The sequence below is a fragment of the Hypomesus transpacificus genome, unplaced genomic scaffold (assembly GCF_021917145.1).
Source record: "Hypomesus transpacificus isolate Combined female unplaced genomic scaffold, fHypTra1 scaffold_181, whole genome shotgun sequence".
NCBI lineage: Eukaryota > Metazoa > Chordata > Actinopteri > Osmeriformes > Osmeridae > Hypomesus > Hypomesus transpacificus.
The window spans coordinates 264,234-282,770 of NW_025813732.1; the positions used below are offsets into that span (position 1 = coordinate 264,234).

Genomic DNA, 18,537 nt, shown 5'->3' on the forward strand with positions numbered 1-18,537 from the left:
TAAAGAGGATCGTTTGCCTCTTGTTATGGAGAGATTGGCTAAAACTCCCCCTCCCCAGAATAGATGACTCACGATCGCCTGTTCACTCTGCCGTCTTACCGTTTTGTTACTGTTCCTCGAAACAAGCGATGCGTTCTGTGGTTGATGGATTGCGTGTGTGTGTGTGTGTGTGTGTGTGTGTGTGTGTGTGTGTGTGTGTGTGTGTGTGTGTGTGTGTGTGTGTGTGTGTGTGTGTGTGTGTGTGTGTGTGTGTGTGTGTGTGTGTGTGTGTGTTTGTGCCAGGGAGCGAATGAAGCTGCCCTTCATGACGGACCAGTGCGTGCAGATGCTGAAGATCTCGGAGGAGTTTGTGAAGCTGCAGGTGTCGTACGACGAGTACCTCTGCATGAAGGTCCTGCTCCTTCTCAGCACAGGTACGGCCGAGCGCCACTCTACACACACACACACACACCTCCTGCTGCTGCTCCAGTCCACTCTTGGACCAGGAAATGTGCACACTGTGCTGAACGTCAAACCTGATACTGGGAACCCTTCACATGGACGACCACTTAGAGTTGAATGTGGCTTTTGAGGATACGTGTTGTGTTACCAGGTGTTGTTTTGAAAGCGATGAAGAAGTCCACTAGTTTGGCTACAACCGGTCTGTAATTACCCTGGTGCTAAAGAGCTCTCTTAGGGGGGGGGGGGGGGGAAATGCAGCAGTGTGACAAATCATTACCAAAGCAGTTATAGACACTTGGATTTCCATATAAATTTCCATGTTGGCTTGAGTTTTTTTTGGGTGTGTTTTTTTTGTTGTTGTGTTTTTTTGAATTACTGGAAAATGAGTGGGTTCGGTAAAGAGTGCATTTTGCGTGATTTGATTGCGGCTTAAAAGGAAATGACATTTACATTCTCGCCATGTATTTTTATACCCGCTAGCAGATTCGGTTGGTTCCTCGCCAGACCGTGTTTTTGCCGGGACAGTTAGTCTCTTTGTCGGCTCACGGATGGGAACCCTAGCAGATCTAGACAGCCACCAGGGAAACATGGAGGAACATCACTCAGGCTGTATTAAGTTGAAAGTATTAATACATTCCCAAAACCGTTTCAAAGATTCTCCTCCAGTTCGCTCCGAACCCCCAATGGGCTTCTCTGACACGTTTCAGGCAGGTGTTGTCTCTGGCCTCAGAGTCATTTCGTATCACCCATCTGCTATGGAAATCAGTCGTGTTTGAACTTCTCTGGCTACGGCACGGTTATTTTGTTTCTTTTTGCATAATCTCCTGTCTGTAGAGTGTGCGGGATTTGCCTGGGCACTGTGCCAATACTGAGCCAGTCCGCGGTCCGGGGCACGACTGTTTCCTATCTTTCACGATGCCAGGCTCACACATGGGCGACCTTTGTATCGGCAGTCTCCCCCCCTTCACCTGTGTTTGTGGATTGGGGGGGGGGGGGGGGGGGGGGGGGGAGTCCTGGCACTGTCGTATGACAGACACCCTCCAGAACAGGCTGTTCGTCATCTGGAATAGGGTTGGGAGCGAGTCAGATGGGACGTTCGTACCAAGCCTGGGCGCAGGTCAGAGTTGAGCCCCCTCGCTTATGTTTTGTGTGTGTGTGTGTCCCCCTTCCCTGCAGTGCCCAAGGACGGGATGAAAAGCCAGGCCATATTCGACGAGATCCGGATGACGTACATCAAGGAGCTGGGCAAGGCCATCGTGAAGAGGGAGGAGAACTCCAGCCAGAACTGGCAGAGATTCTACCAGCTCACCAAGCTACTGGACTCCATGCAAGAGGTGAGTCCCAAGCCCTCCCAGTGTCACACTGCTCCTCACGTTACCGCCACATCGTCACGGTCAAGATTCCGATTCACGCTGGCTCGGAACACAAGGGTACACTCTCTACATTTGAACGGGACACAGGGTGCGCTCAAGTGGCAATAGTCGGGGGGGACTTTTCACCAAGTCGTTGTATTCCGCCATAATGGGTTATCTGATAATTCTCCAAGTGATTCATGCTTTTATTGCGTCACATGACATCCCACTTGCTTTTTCCCTCTCATCCACTCTCGAATAGTTGGCTGAATTTACGCTAGTTAATTTTCTTGAATTTCTACAAAGTGCCCTCACGTCTGAATTCGGTTTTGGGGGGGGGGGGGGGTGTTTTTTTCAACATCCTCTCTCCAACTCGCCAATACTGCACAAATTGCGCAGAGCGGGTTTTGCTTTAAACCGTACCTCCACCATTCGTAGTTTTTACGTCAGCATTCGGCGTGAGTCTGTGCCGTCATGGGTTGTTATGTGCTTTGAGACGGAAGGGGAAGGAAAAGTTGAAAATGGACGTCAGAGGCCTTTCTACATCAGCCAATATCTTCAGTTTACCCTCCAGAAAAGAGTCTCACAGAGGCTGCGACCGTCTTCTCAGGTGACCGTGTCCATGTTAGGCTGCCAGCCAGCGAGTCAGAGAGTCTGCGTCTAAACAGAAGCCATGTGAATGCCCGGGGTCAGGGTTAACCCGCCGAGCCAGCCAGTTTAAAGCAGGCCATGTCTTCAGAGAAGACCCTGTTGCTGCTCCTCACATAGAGAGGGTTAGGGTTACCCTGGCAGGCCAGAGGGATGTCTGACAGCTGTGCGTGTATTTTCAGGCGGTTTAGGGTTCGGGCGAGCCAGCCCAGAGACGTGTCTGACAGCTGTGGATGTGCCCCTCAAATAGAAAAAAGGTTTGGGCTTAACCGCTAGCCCGGCTAGCCCCCGGAGTTGCATAACCAAGGCTGTGTTGTCTCCTCAGATGGTGGGGGGCTTGCTTCAAATCTGCTTCTACACGTTTGTCAACAAGTCGCTGAGCGTGGAGTTCCCCGAGATGCTGGCGGAGATCATCAGCAACCAGTTACCAAAATTCAAGGACGGCAGTGTCAAGCCACTCCTGTTCCATCAGAAATGACTGCCTTAACCGATGACACCCTGCCTTAAAGCGAGAGCCCTGGACTCCCTCGGCCTCCCTGATGCCCAGGACCCCAGCAGCCATCAACCAGCCATGACCCACGCTCTTCACCTCCCCTCTCAGCCAGCCAGACCCAGACCCAGCCCCACCTCTCTCAGCCAGCCAGCCAGACCCAGACCCAGCCCCACCTCTCAGCCAGCCAGCCAGCCAGACCCAGCCCCACCTCTCTCAGCCAGCCAGCCAGCCAGACCCAGCCCCACCTCTCTCAGCCAGCCAACCAGGCCCAGACCCACCTCTCTCAGCCAGCCAGACCCAGCCCCACCTCTCTCAGCCATCCAGCCCCAACTTTCTCAGCCAGCCAGCTAGCAAGCCCCAGAACCCAGCACCACTTCAGCCCCAGCCCCACCTCTCTTAGCCATCCAACACCCCCAGCCCCAGCGCCTGCACCACCTCTTATCAGCCAGCCCAGAACCCAGCACCACATTCTCTACCTGAACAGATCAATAGACTGACAGACGTCACTGGATCTGGTTCCCAGGGGACTCAACCGGAGAGAGGAAAAGGAAAATGAGAAATGGGGTGGATGAAAATGACACTTGGGAGACTTACAAAAAAACAAAAACAAAAAAGACCCTTCTAGAATCAAGAGTTGCCGCCACACTCTGTGTTTGAACTGTGAATTGCTTCAAAACACTAAACTATTGTGACATGGGACTATTCAGACAACCCGCCCCAAAAAAAGAAAAAGGAATATTTTCTATAGATTTTATGCACGCACACCCCAATACAGATACGCACGCAGCGGAATTGTTTACACAAGAATTATGAGAAAAGGGAAAACTTGTGCCTTTTTTAAGCTTTGCAGGCTGTCAATAGCCTATTGTCTCAAAACTGTCAAAATCGAATATTTTGCATAGGAATCTAAAAACCTTTTGTTCTCTGGTATTGGATGTTCATTTTATTTAATTTTTTCTTCCATCGGCAGTTTGTGTTGTGCTTTTTGTCAAAGCAGTCATGTTTGAGCTGTTAACTTGGCAGCTCACCTATACTCGACGCAACAGTCAACTCTCCTACGGTACTACGTAAAAAAAATATATATATATATATATATTGTCCATCTGGAAATTAACATGCTGAGGCCATAAATGTGCTGAATAATTAATGAAATATTAGAATGTTAATATTTGTAGTATTCATTATTCTAATTTGATCATTTGTTCTTTCCTTTCTTTTATGTTGGCAGTGAAATTGTTTGCTTTTGTTGTACTTTTAAATGGAGGTAAAGTACCCTACAGTACGAGCGTTTATTAGGATGAAACTGGGCAGGTCTGTGTGTTTGAAACCGTCCTAAAATGGCCGTTTGATTCAAACGGTGTGGGGGAAAGGGGCGCTCCGGGTTCGTCTGATCAGACTGCCTCTGTGTGGTTGCGAGGAAGAGAAAGGGAAGCTTCGAGAGAAGATGACAGAACAAGGAAACGGAGAAATCCGCTCCGGACGTACACGTCCTCTGTCGCGTCTCCCGAGTTGGGCCCGGTCGCAGAGCAGGGATCGATTTGAAGTGCCAAAAGTGCATTGCAGATGTTTTATTTTTTTATAGATTTCGAATCATGTCATAGATATTAGATTTTGTTCCTGAAGATCCCTCACAGACCATATATTTTTTTGGGGGGCGTCGAATTCTGTGGTGAAATGTATAGTCTACGGCGCACTAAGTCCCCCCTCCCTGAGTGGTACCCTCTCCCTGAGGGGAACCAATCGCACACCAGCTACAGTATGTGAAAGCCACAAGGAAAAGCAGAAGAAGCCCCAGATCCCCCCACCCCCTCCCCCCATTGAATGTTCCACAGCACCTCGGTCTCCATAACCATCAAAGCCTTCACAGACGACTTTTTCAAACGAAGGCAGCGAACCCATAATGTTTCCAAGCAGGAGGAAGAGTTCCCCATGTAGTAAAACACTAGTGCCTCTACCGTACAACGGGGGGGGGGGGGGGGGGGGGGGGGCACGCTTACCGCGAAGGCGGCAAAGTCCTCGGGCGTCTCACCGTTTCGACGCTCAGACCCGCCGCTGTGTCAGCAGCTACTACGGCCCGATCGAACCGGTCCGGATCGAGTCCGAGAGAAGAGTCGTAGAGCCGGTTTCCTCCTAGCCCTCATGGCGCATATGCCCACGTATCTGCGGGTTTGCCGGCCCCATTGAGAGGGCGCGGCAAAGCGGCTTGGGAGGACAACCGTTTGATTGACCTCACTTCTGAAGTACAGTATTATAGAGGGCTCGCTGATCTTTCTGTTCTGGAGTCATATGGGACAACCAGCTTACTCATATCCCCCGATTGGTCACTTACTTGCCATAGTTGTACATAGCAACATAACATATCCACTTCGATTTAAAGCAGAGTGTTTCTTACATATTTCATAACTAAATGTTTGACAGACGTATTTTTACAAAGGACATACCTGTATATTGTATTCCTTCTTTTAGTTCCAACATTGATTGATTCAAGGCCTTGTGAAAAAGGGGACAGAGAGCCATAGAAATTGGGTTTAAATTCAGGAATACAAAATGTAACAACTAACGATGCTTTTTGAAATTGATTTCTACTGAAGACGACAATATTTTCAGTAATTTTTAATATATCAGCTTGATCCTCTTTGATATGAATCATTTTACCTAACATTTTTGTATATTGAATGAGTAAGAGAGTAAATACGTTTTTTTTTTCTTCTGTTAGTTGGTTTGTGTTTGACAAAGATGTATTGCATATGTGCTTAGAAAGTGTTAAAACATGTCTGACTTGTAAGTATGTAAATTCTATAAATCAATGAGAAAGTCTAAATGAAAGATCACTGTGTTATGAGAAATGAGGGGGAGGGTAGGGGTGAGGGACTGAATCACATTTTGTACAGTGCAACAGAGTGACCAAAGCAGAGAAAAAAACAGAAGTATTCAAGCAGTTACATTTACAGTAGCACTTATTATCTGACTATATTACTTATTTTGTTTGAAAGTATCTTTTGTAAAGGTATAGGCTTTGGTGTCTTGTACAGTATATTGCTGTGAGGACAAAGCAGTCACTTAAAAAAAATCATAATTAAAAAAATAAGTCAAAACTGTGTGAAATTTTAAATCTACCAGAGCCTGGCAATTTGCACTACCCTCTTATTGGTTAAAAAAAAAAAAAAAAAAAAAAAAGTATATTTTGTTGAAAACACGCAAATATTATCTAAAGATTTAAGGGCAGATCATATTTCACTGGTATATATGGCTTTTATTGACGTATGTTTTGTTTGTATTTTAGTTATGTAAATGTAATCCAATGTAAAGAATATAGTGTCTATTTGTTAAAAATTGTTTGTATTATCTCTGTACTACCTCATCAGCAGTCGATGTCGATATTTTGACCTATTTGATTAAATGTTGGACTTAAGTGTTTGTGTAGTTTCTCAACATCTTGGTAGGGAGCTAAAGGCTTTTGGTAATCACTGATGTGATTGTCAGTTATGGTAGGAAGACATGGTCATTTTATGAATTGTTTTCCACATTAAACAGTTCACACAATAAAGGATTTTTCATTCACATATAATATGTTCTCTATGCTCTGTTCGAAGTTTCTGCAACTGTAGTTTTCAATAGTTCGATTTTTCTAATCTGTCCTGGAAGACAAACGGCCATTCATTCCTGTGAAATAGTAAGAAGAACTAGAGATTAATGTCAAATGTTCAAATAATTGGAGAATTCATGGGGTGTACTTACATTTTCATGTTATGAAAGGACAAACACAACTGACAGTGTATATAGATATAGATAGATATGTATATAAATAAAAAATAAGTTTGATTCATAATGAAGATTGCATAATTAAAAAGTATACAACATGCAACATGTTGAATACTTTTTAATGACGCAAATTAAAGGTTGTTTAAAGGTAAGGCTAAAGTCCTTTTGCTACCCATATACCTACTTACATAAGAAAATGTCATTTCAGTTTAGCAAATTATTTTCAATAATTTGCTTATTACTAACATGGCAAACATCTAGCTCTGGTGATTGTTGCATTAGAGCTCATTTATCTGGATAAGTGGTATTGGTCATGTGGTCTAATTGCCAATCAACGCCAATGATTGCTAGGTGTGTTTCACAAATGAGTGCGTGATTATGAGCAAGTGTGACTGTCCACATCCATCATTCAGGTTGGAAGGGTTAGCTCTGTGGTTAGAGTGCATGACTCCCAGTCAAGAGGTTGGAGGTTCACATCCCCCTAGGTGCTTTTGGATGAAAGCTTACAATAGACCGTGACTACGTTGAATATACAGCTTTAAAGTGTTTTACAAGATACATTTGAATTCCGAATGATAAAGCAGTGAGTCCCTGGTAGCCTAGTGGATAAGGTGGGTACCATGCAGGCTGCTTATCTGGGTTCAAATCTGGCTGGGGGATGCCATTTGAGGTGAATACCCTGATTCCTTTTGGTCATGTAAGACACAATAGTATGTCTTTAATGATTGGTGTTTTTAAGTTAATAGTTACCCCGTCCCGTTAAATGTTACTCCGTCCACCCTCAGATTACATAGCACACATGCTTAACCACTAAGCTACCAGGGCCCTGAGGAATCTCAAACAATAAGAAAATACATTCTGTAGGTAAAGTTTGCTGTTTTCAAGACAGTCAAACGCTTTGGGACAAATGTTAGACATGGGAATTGAACCCAAGCTCATTGATTAAGACCTTGGTTTACATGGTACACATGCTTAACCACTGAGCTACCATGGACAAAACTAATAATGAACATGTTGAAATTACATCCTTAAGGTAAAGTGTGTCATTTTTAAAGACAGAGTTTTGGCTCTCTTTGAGGCAGCACAGTTAAGCCAGTCATGGGGTTCGAACCCAAAACCCTTCTGAAAGGCCTTGACTTGACTTCCATTCACTCACCCATTGAGCTTCAAGGGCTTCAAGGTACAACTGTCCAAAGCTTCCAGAAAGTAATAGCAAGGCTTCATGTCTAAATTTCATGCAAAAACTGAGGGCAGGGTTTGGGTTAGAAATAATAATAATGGCAAGAAGTATATACGAGATATCAATTGTATCCAGGGGCGCCGTATAGGGGGGAAAAGTTAGGACGATTTTAAGGGCCCCTGACTGACAGGGGCCCCAAAAACTATAGAAATGATCAAAAAATATAAATATATATTTTCTTTTTCATGGGGCCCAAAATTCCTGGCGGCGCCCCTGATTGTATCCAATGCTAAGAGTAAGCACACTAATAAGCAACCGTGCTAGTTCAATTTTGATATTTCTTTAATAGGTGATACTCTTTACAACTTTTTTCATGATTCATTTGATTTGAAAGAATTTTAAGGCTCAATAAAGATAGACATACAAAATGAGCAACTGAGATGCTAAAAAATTAAGTTAGTACACTAGAAATACAAAATATAAAATTTTAGACTTTAAAAATTATACCTTATCAAACATCATATTTACATTGTTAATACACCCAAAACAATTCAGTTCATGATCACATTTTTAAGTATTATAAATAAAATACATATGAACAAAGTAGTCTAGTTTCACATTAAAACTTTTTTACATTCTTCCCTATGCCTTAACAAAACTATGCTAAAAGTTCTGTTAAATACTTGTTCAAAGTGAACCAAGTTCGGGTAAGATATTTCCAGGATAGATGAGACCAAGTAGTTATGGACCTCAAGACAAGTCAGCTATAACAATGGGACTAAAAGCGAGCTTTTGGTTCCCAAAATTAAAGTTCTTACTTTGATGGGCTACCCTATCTTTAATTCTAAATGTCACCATTCAAAAGGAAAATTCAATAAGATCAGCATTAGGGACTAGCTTCCTGCTGGCTCAGGCCCTGTCCTGTCTAACCAAATACCAAAAGCGCTAAATGAAATAGCAGGCTAATGTTGCTAAAAGAGCAAAAACTCACATTTATAGACAGACACATTGGAAAACTGTCATTCAATTACAAAAGTTTCCCCACACTACCGACTTCATACCTACAGTACACTGCAGGACAAGCAAAGGCTTCCTACCTACAGCTATGAAGGCCAGTCACTTTTGAACGTAATCTTTTTTTTTTTTTTTTTTTTACAAACCAGAACATCTTACACAAGTTCAGTTGATTCTGTACCTGTACATTTAAGACACTCAAAGCAGTGGCAGTGAATTTGAATAAAAGCAAAGACTAAAAGATATACAAGACTTCATGGCAAGATTTCAAACTGTCCCTTAATACACACACACACAAACACACACACATACCCACACCCACAGGTTCATCCAGGTTCATGACCACAAACAGCCCTTTCAGATCAAACAAGAAGAAGTTATTTTTTGTTTCCAGTGCAGCTCCATGGTCTGTCCAGGCCTCCAGCCCAGGTCCTGGGTCATACAAACTCCACATAGTTCTCTGGTATCAGTCCAGTCCTACCGTCCAGTGTCCCTTCCAGCCAGCCTGGCTCCCTTGAGGGGTGAACTGGGGGGGTACAAACACAACTGTATGTGTACAAGGCATGGTGCTACAGAGGATGGATCGGGGTTATAGCTATGCTATGCTCAGGACTTCAAGGAGATGCGACCCCAAGGGTCTTTATGTGGGCTAAGTTCACACCTCGGGGGCTGTTTGCTCATAGCTCCCCTAAAACATAGTGGGACAAAGTCAATACCAACCAGAGAAGATAAAAACGGCGTAAATCCTTTTCAAAACGGTGTGAATGTGTTTTTTGTTACGATAGGCTGGGGGTGGGGAAAAGAGGAGGGTAGGAGAGGGGAGAGTAAGAGGGGAGGAGGAGAGGGGAGTCATTAGTCATTTGTAGTCAGAGGCTTACCATTTTCAAAGATGGTTCCTGCGATGAAGGATAGTTCAGAGTCGTGCTCAGCCTTACAAGCGTACAGTGCTCTGGCCTTTCTGCCTGGGCCACTACAAAGAGAGAAAAAGGCCAATCAATACACTCAGAAACTGTAAGAATAGCCACAATGACATCACCCTGCGATGAAACAGGTAAGGCTTCTCTTTTTCCCCCAATGCAAACGCAAACTTCCTAGAAATGTAAGTGTATACCCCAATCCCGCCCCCAAAAACGTCTCTATACACGTTGATAGTGGACAGGAGGTGTCGCTTAGTTTGTTTCTAGGAAAGGGCAGGGCAGGGCAGGGGAGGGGAGGGAGGAGAGTGGGGGGAGGGAAGAATGTAGGCCGGACCAGAGGATGCCTGGGGGGGGGAAGCAGAGACGACCAGGTGAGGGAAGGAGTCGGGTGAGGTCTGGGACTAGGGAGGGAGGGGTCGGGGCAGGGTGGAGACAGGAGAGGCGCCCTGGAGGGGGAAGAGAGTCGGGGTTGCGCGAGGGCTAGGCAGGGAGGGAAGCGTGAGTCATGCCGAAGGCGCCGACAAAGCCTGTCGTAGTGAGAGAAGCCCGGTGGAGAGATGACAGGCGTCGACTACACTCGCGTACGTGCGACAGTAAGATGCTCATTAATCGCCATGTGTCACGTGAGCAAATGACTTGTAATTGGATGATGGAAGAGGATGAGTATCGGGTGGCATGGCCCGCTCTGGTTCGAGAGGCAGGTAGCTGGTGCCACCCACCCACGCACGGGAGACACACCTGACTGGGGAGGAGTCGCTGGAGGTGGATGAGGTCGGCTGGGGGCTGGAGGGTGCGGAGAACATCGGCCATGAGGGTGAGCGTGGTGAGGGGGGGCTGGGGCAGGTCGATCTGAGACACACACACGCGCACACTCTGTGTCACTGCAACCAGGCAGAGGTGAAATGATTTGTGAGCCAGCAAGCATTACTGTTTGTGGTAAAAATAAAAAAAATATAAAAATAACTCCAGTGGCAGTCATAGTGGAGGCATTCATATTAGCATATTTACGTTCAAGATGTGGGATGATTTGGGACAAGTCGGGTTCAAGTGCAAGGAGTGAGAGATGTTCTGTTTAAAACTGCATGTTCCATATAAATGTACATTACCTATTTCTGCTGTTTTTAATGTTGTTGTATTCTTTAATTTTGTTGTTTTTAAACGTAATTTGTACGGTGTCCTTGAGTGTCGAGAAAGGCACCTTTAAATAACATGTATTATTATTATAGATGTGATAAACTCATTTTGTGACCAGAGAAACAAGTCATCCGCCGAACAAGCGAACAGAAATCAAGAGGTCATAAAACCACAAGGCATACCTTGTAGGGATAGCGGGGCGGCTCTTTGGATTCAACCTAGAACAGCACAACACAGGAGGAGGAAGTATTAGTCACGCATGTTTACAACCACCGTGGGAAAGAATAATAAAAAATGTTGATCGTGCAGGTCTTTATTTCCATTTGAGGCTTCCGTCTTTGCTTGTCCCTCACTAAAACTCTCCCTCCCTCCCTCCCTACTCTCTCCTTCCTAAAATCTCTCAATTTCTCCCACAGTAATGTGCGTTTGTGTTAAGGACGACCATGGACTGTCCTTCCTCCATCACTGGGCAGACTGAAATGGGGTCTCCTGCGAGATTTGCAGACGGCAACACAAGATGTCAGTGAAAACTGGGAGGAAGGAGGGGGGAAGAGGTTGCGGGGCTGGTAGCCGGTGAGAAGAGGAGGAGGCAGAAGAGACTTGTTTTGATTTGTTCGATCCGTCCAAGCTGGAGCAGATAGAGATGTGATTCTGCGGCCCTACTGACCTGTAGATGATTCATGGCCGAGGCGACATTCATCCCTCTCTAGGGCAGCGGCCACAGATGACCATTCCACCCATGCTTTTATTAGCTAGCTTGCGTAACCGTTTTTGAACCGAACAGCTCATTCACAGTCACCATTATCTCTTCTGGAAGGGGAAAAAAGAAAATGAAAAAGAAAAAAAATGCTCTTTCGACGATGCTTCATTGCCATAGCAACAACCTTAAGTTGTCATGGTAATGAACCCAAACATCAATTACACACCGAGGTGTTGATTTTTTCTTCTTCTTTCTGGTTTTCTGTTTTGCACCTTGTTTTAGAAATGTGCTCTCTCAAAACGCCAATCTAGTCCACTTGAGCGGTTTTAATCAAAGTGATCACGGCAGTTCTTGATTTTACCTCCCCCTTCATCAATCTCCACAACATCATTCAGTCCCAGCGTTCCACCCGGCAGCTTTACAATCCCAAGGGAGCCAACGAGAGTAAATAAAGATTACCTTATCATGCAGAGCGCCTTTTCTAACGCTCATTATTCAGCTGCCTCTCTGGAAAAGGGACACTCAACACCAGTGGTGTCAGTGGACCTTGTATTCACTAGGGCCAACACAGGCCCGGGCTGAAATGAATCCCCCGATATCGGATCCAACGATCCCAGATCATGCAGATGCACGTTATAATTTTTTATGTCTGAATGTTACCGCTGGGAACTGTGCAGCTAAGGATTTACATTTAGTCATTTAGCAGACATTCTTATCCAGAGCGACTTACAGTAAGTACAGGGACGTTCCCCCGAGGCAAGTAGGGTGAAGTGCCTTGCCCCAGGACACAACTTCATTTGGCACGGCCTGGAATCAAACTGGCAACCTTCTGATTAATAGCCCGATTCCCTAACCGCTCAGCCATCTGACCCCTGAAGGATGATCTCAACATGCGTGATAAATGCATTCGAAAAGCCTGTTAGTGATGTAATGAGGGCCTTGTGTTTGTTTTGGAATCTATCTCGTGTCACGTGGGCCCTGACATACGTCAGGGACTTCATCTGTTTTCAGTGGACAAAGGTTGGTCGGGTCCAACCCCGCGCCATAAGCTGTAGTCAGCAAGGCAGGCAGATTGTGGTGTCTTGTACACAGATTGTGGTGCCTGTTCCAAACAAGTTGTTTGTCATCGAGACGGCTACATTTTGAACGAGGCTTAATTGCCCGTAATTCTGTCTTCAGTCATTTAGCCACACAGCCAGCCCCAAGCCACTAGTCTCCTATATATTACAGTTTAACCCTTGTGCTGCCTTCGGATCACAATGACCCGTGCCAGTGACTGGTACACGTCATCAAGATAGTAAGGTCGTACTGACATGTCTCGATGAATAAAAAGATATCAACGCCGATGGTGTCGATGTGGCTACAGTAAATGCATACGTGCCCTAAGCTGTAGCATCAGGAACACTGCCACCACATTTAATGTGCCACTCACAATGGACCACTGGGGAGCCTACCATGAGGGAACCACAGAACCAATCATTCTATTGTTTCAGGAGAGAGAGAGAGAACAAGGAGAGACCTCCGCAGAGTGGAAACAGTGGAAGAGAATCCTCACCGTTGTTCTGGAAGAGCGTGTTCCGACCGGCATTGTTCATTACAGGGAAGTGGATAATTGAGGACAGGTTTCTAGCATGAGTCACTTGGGCTGGTTTCTCTCTCTTCTCTTTTTCTCTCTCTTTCTACCCCTCTCTCCCAACCCTTCTCTCTCTCTCTCTACCCCCCCCCCCTCTCCCCCTCGCATATTCATTATCTCCAACTCAACTATGTGTTGTATTTTCGAAAGAGATTCTTCCCCTGGGATTTCCCCGAATGAGGGAGGAGTAGAGTCGACGTGACCCCCTTTCCCCCTCAGCTTAGCTGGGTCTCACATGCCGACCAAGGGGCCTGTCTGGAGAAAACTCACATAACCCGAAGGATACCCCAAACCAGCCTTGTTTTCTCCATCTGAGCAAGCGACAAAGACAAGGGAGAGGTGCAAAACAAGGACTTTCAAGTCAAACTAGTATCCTTCTGAGAGAGGGAGGGAGAGGGCGCACAAAAAATGTTGAGCCCCCGCCCCCCCCCCCCCCCCCCCCCCCTCGTCTCTCTCTCTCGGGTCAAAGATTAGGCTCTCGAGGAGTTCCTAGAAAGCAATTATGCTGCTGTTCGACTTTTCAAAGATAGGTTGGCAGAGACAGGTTGGCGGAGGCAGCCTAAACAATCTCTCTCTCGCACTCTCGATGACTGTCTCCATTTCGCCTGCTCTCTCTAAACAGACGACAATTAAGTCTGCTCAGAAATGCCACTGCGTCGCAGCGGGAACATCAATGACTTCTCCTTAATTCACCGCTGCCACGTATCTTTCACAAAAAGAGAGATGGACGAACGAGAAAGGAGTTTGATACTTACACTGACTAACATGGCCTGTGTTGGCGTGTGAGTGTCACAGAATGTCTCACATTACAGTACAAGAGCAAGCGACAGATAAAAGTAGAAAGAAAGACAGAGAGAGAGTCTTTGAGGAAAATATCTCGTCCTTTACGCCGTTTTCCCCAAAGGGTGGACTGGCTTCAACTCCCTCTCCATTCATCCTGCTTTCCCCTTCTCTACACGTCTGTCAACACACAACCTTCTCCAGCTGTCTGATGATACACAGGCGAAGAAAGGAACAGAGAGATAAGATAGGGAGAGCGTGTATAAGAGTGTGTGTGTGTGTGTGTGGTGGACTCACAGTGAGTTGGGCCTGTTCTGGCTGGGCCTGGTGTCCAGGTCGCCGTCGTTGCTCGTCAGGCTGTTTCGGGGCGTCCGGCTGCGGCAGCTGCTGCCGCTGCCGCTGCTGTTGTTGCAGTGGACGGACGAGGAGGACTGGCTGCTTTGGCTCTGGGCCGGGGGCTCGGACACCGAGTTCACCCCCACGCTGTTTCTCTTCCCTACCGGTGGAAAGCAGCCATAAAGAAGTTAGTAAACAATAGTTTGTAAACATTGAAATATATATTTTTGAATGATCTGAGGAGTGCAGCCTCGAAAAAAGGCCCGTATCTACGCGCGCTGGCACTCATTCGACGCCCGGCGCGCGCGTGGACAAAGCGTGCGACCGGTGCGCCTACCTTTCTTGGCGTGTGTGGGCGTGTGGAAGAGAGTGAGCGGTCTCTCGCTGCAGGACGGGGCCTTGCTCTCCGTGCTGCGTCTCCGGGTCGAGTCGACCTGCGGGGGGGCCAGCCCCCCTCCGACGCCGGGCGTGTCCCTGAAGATCTGGAATGAAAGGAGATACAACCCGAGCTGTAATCATAACTTGTGAAAACACGATTCCGGTTCAAACAACTAGTTTGAACTGGAATCGCGTGATGAGGCGATTTTGACCACGTCACCAACACTTTGTTGAAACCGTCCAACCCAATTAACAATGAAAGCCACCTGTCATTCTGGAATTCAGAAATGTAAACGTTTTTTTTTTGTACGCGTGGAAAAAGCTCGCGTGGGCCTCAAACCGTTCTCAAGCGACAAAACGAGAACTCGGAATATCTCGTCGACGACCTCGGCCCACCTTCGCAGTCGAGTCGCACGCCATCTTAGTGCGGCCCGCCCCTCTATGGTGTCTCTCTTAACAGCGTGGCAGGCCATTCAGCCGTGCAGCGCAGCGGAGAGACTCACATGACCAGCTCACTAGAAGTAGGTCATTAGTTCTCCCAGGGCCAAGCTCTGCTGGCTAACGGGATTAAAGGTACAGTTATGGCTTTTCTCCCCCACCCCCCCCTCCCCCCAATGTGTACACTGACTGCAGTCTAGCCTAAAGGATCCCGAGTTCAGGATCTGGCCTGCCTTGCACTCGTCTCGCACCCAAGCACAGAGGAACTCTTGTGAGAATTCCCCCCCTCATGTTTAACTGGACACTCAAACCCGTGAAGGTTGATATTTCATCCTGCCGGCCAAAGATTTGGATGTGCTCTCTGAACTGAACACTCAGTCCAGGGTCACCTTGCAAGGATATGCTCTATCGCAAGGTCCAGCTGTGTGCTTACAAGTGTGGGTGTTTGTCTGTGTGTGTGTGTGTGGGTTTGTGATATCCCATGTAACACTAGTTTTTGACCACCATATACTGTTTTGGCTGTTGCCATAGTGACCCTTCCATAAGAGGCTTGGCTTAAGCAGCTTGGTGTAGAGAGAGAGAGATTCGAGGGGAGGGGGGGGGTCGTGACGTAAAGCGACAGTCGGTGGGCTCTGAAGGAGAATGTCACGTGACTCCGTGAAAAGACACACCCCTCGGGGGTCTTCTTTTTCCTCAAGACTCTTCTCCCTTCCTTCCTCTCCTTCCTCTCCTTCCTTCCTTCCTTCCCTCTTCCTCCTCTCCTTTCCACTCCTTCCTTCCCTCCTTCTCTCCTTCCTTCCTTCCCTCTTCCTCCTCTCCTTCCTTCCTTCCTTCCCTCCTTCTCTCCTTACTTCCTTCCTTCCCTCTTCCTCCTCTCCTTCCTCCTCTCCTTCCTTCCCTCCTTCCTTCCCTCTTCCTCCTCTCCTTCCTTCCCTCCTTCTCTCCTTCCTTCCTTCCCTCTTCCTCCTCTCAGTCCTTCCCTCCTTCCTTTCTCTTCCATCATTCCTCTCCTTTCTTTCTTTCTTTCTCTCTCCCCTTCATCCTTCCCTCCTCCCTTCCTTCCCAGGCTTCTCCTTCCCCCCCTCCCCCCCCACATGCCCCCCCCCCCCGTCGCGCGTGCCCCTCACCCTCTCGTTGTTCTCGATGAGGATCTCCACCACGATGTTCTGGAACTTGATGTCCATGATGGCCGCCACCGTCTCCTCCTGGGGGCGCAGCAGGGTGGGGCCGAAGACCACGCCCAGGTTGGCCACTGTCATGAGGTTCTGGGGGTGATGGCTGGCCACGCTGGAGGAGAAGGGGGGGAGAGGAGGAGTTGCAATGCGACACACAACACACGCGAAAAAAAAAACCTGTTTCAAGACCTCCCCGGCCACCCGGCACCACGCCCCGGACAACTGTGTTTATTTGTTTGTTTTGAACGGGGGCTGACTTTGCAAGGGGTTAAGGTAGTGTTGTTGTTTGGTTAGCGGTTAATCCTGTCTGGGCGGGTGACGGGTTAGGGGGAAGTTGAAAACTCGACATCATAATGCATCGTGTCTGTGCCGTGCCGTCCAACACAGACCCGAGGGAACCCTATCCATGTCAATATCCCAAACCAGAGAGCGACCCCCCCCCCAGGGAGGACCGACATCTGGTTCATGTCCTCTCGACTCGTCCGTATTCATCGGCCCACGGTATTTGAATGCATGCAGACCAGGGAATTACAACCTGCTTTTCCTCTCCCTAATCCTCTCCTAATACAATGAACAACAACAGCTTCCCGCAAATGCGGACACACACACACAGAGACAAACAGAGCTGGGTTGGATGCAAACACCACAAAGGTTTTCACCCCGTGCGTTACCCGGCCAATCGGCTTATAGCCTTTAAGCGGGGGGGGGGGGGGGGGGGGGGGGGGGGGGGGGGGGGGGGGGGGAGAGGTGGGCGGGGTTTTGTGGAGATTTGGCAAAAACCTACTTTGCCAAGTGTTTAGTGAGCAGGTCCAGCATCTGGCGGTTCTTCTCCGGCAGGCGGTGGACGATGCTGTGGATCTCCGTCACTCTGGCCTCGGGATGGTCCAGCTCTGCGGGGAGAGAGAGAGAGGAAGGAAGGGAGGGGAGGGACATGGAAGGGAGGAAGGCAGGAAGAGGGGAGGGGGGAATTGTTTTTCTCGTAAACCAGATATCCTCGATGGGATAGCCGAGGACTGTGGCGTGCGTACACGCGCGTTTGTGTTTAGCCGCCGCGTGTTTACTGTAATGCGGCCCGCGAGTCGTTTATGGACGCGGGCCGGTGTGAGCGCGCCTGCGCACCGGTGTGTGTGTGTGTCTGTGTGTGTGTGTGGGTGGCCCGCTCGAGGGTCGTGAATCACGGTGTTCCGACATGAGTTGTAGCGGACGTCACGGCGGGAGACTTCAATCGAGAGCTCTGCACCGCTCTCCCTCGCTCTTCCCAATCCACACACACACACACATTTCAACGCCAACACTGGAGTCATACATCCTCCCAGTCCTGTCCTAAAGGGAAAGCCATTCCCATCCATTTTTGTGCATTCCGACGGACAGAATTTGTTTGTTTTTTTCCCCTCCGGGTTCATGGGCCGCCATTTTTGGACCAAACAGCCCACACCAAATGGCCATGCGCTACGAGCCGACTAAGAGCCGATCTCCCTCATTAAGTCTGGAAATAAATCGTTAGCCGGGGAGGGTAAATAAGGCAGGGCCGGGGTCTGCCACACAGCCACACAGCAGCAACAGGTCACAGCACCGTTTAAGGCCCTTCTAACGTCGTGTTCGAATGGAACCAACGGACCGTGGACCCAGAAACCCGGCATAGTCAAGGGAACACTCCTTTCCAAAACAAAACAACAACAAAAAACAAACAAAAAAGATTTAAGACAAGGTCTGCTGTGTGCAGTGCATACAGGGCTCCCCCTGCTGGACAGGAAGTTGGAGGAGGAGGAAGTGGTGGAGGGGGGGGGGGGAGAAGGAGGAGAAAAGGAGGAGAAAAGGAGGGTGGAGGAGAGGCGGGAATGGGGAGGAGCAGGGGAGCGAAGGAGGGGAGGAGCAGGGGAGGAGCAGGGGAGCGAAGGAGGGGGGGAGTAGGGGAGGAGCAGGGGAGCGAAGGAGGGGAGGAGCAGGGGAGGAGCAGGGGAGCGAAGGAGGGGGGGAGTAGGGGAGGAGCAGGGGAGCGAAGGAGGGGAGGAGCAGGGGAGGAGCAGGGGAGCGAAGGAGGGGGGGAGTAGGGGAGGAGCAGGGGAGCGAAGGAGGGGAGGAGCAGGGGAGGAGCAGGGGAGCGAAGGAGGGGGGGAGTAGGGGAGGAGCAGGGGAGCGAAGGAGGGGAGGAGCAG

At 48.2% G+C, this 18,537-nt stretch overlaps 2 protein-coding genes across 5 annotated transcripts in view; one reads left to right on the forward strand and one right to left on the reverse strand.

Moving 5' to 3' along the window:
* Window positions 1-3,100, forward strand: part of LOC124489149 (glucocorticoid receptor-like) — a 32,823-nt gene extending 29,723 nt beyond the window's left edge. For all 4 annotated transcript variants that reach the window (XM_047051817.1, XM_047051818.1, XM_047051820.1 and 1 more), the window contains 3 exons: window positions 283-413; window positions 1,618-1,775; window positions 2,767-3,100. In XM_047051817.1, the coding sequence (XP_046907773.1) occupies window positions 283-413; window positions 1,618-1,775; window positions 2,767-2,919 (442 nt within the window). In that variant the 3' untranslated portion in view covers window positions 2,920-3,100. The remainder of the gene's footprint in view (window positions 1-282; window positions 414-1,617; window positions 1,776-2,766) is intronic.
* A 5,100-nt stretch (window positions 3,101-8,200) lies between these two features.
* The window catches only part of LOC124489153 (rho GTPase-activating protein 26-like), a 42,121-nt gene continuing 31,784 nt past the window's right edge, over window positions 8,201-18,537 (reverse strand). The window contains 8 exon segments of the mRNA XM_047051823.1: window positions 8,201-9,416; window positions 9,769-9,860; window positions 10,546-10,656; window positions 11,124-11,159; window positions 14,352-14,550; window positions 14,728-14,872; window positions 16,334-16,493; window positions 17,166-17,271. Of these exon segments, the coding sequence (XP_046907779.1) occupies window positions 9,328-9,416; window positions 9,769-9,860; window positions 10,546-10,656; window positions 11,124-11,159; window positions 14,352-14,550; window positions 14,728-14,872; window positions 16,334-16,493; window positions 17,166-17,271 (938 nt within the window). The 3' untranslated portion in view covers window positions 8,201-9,327.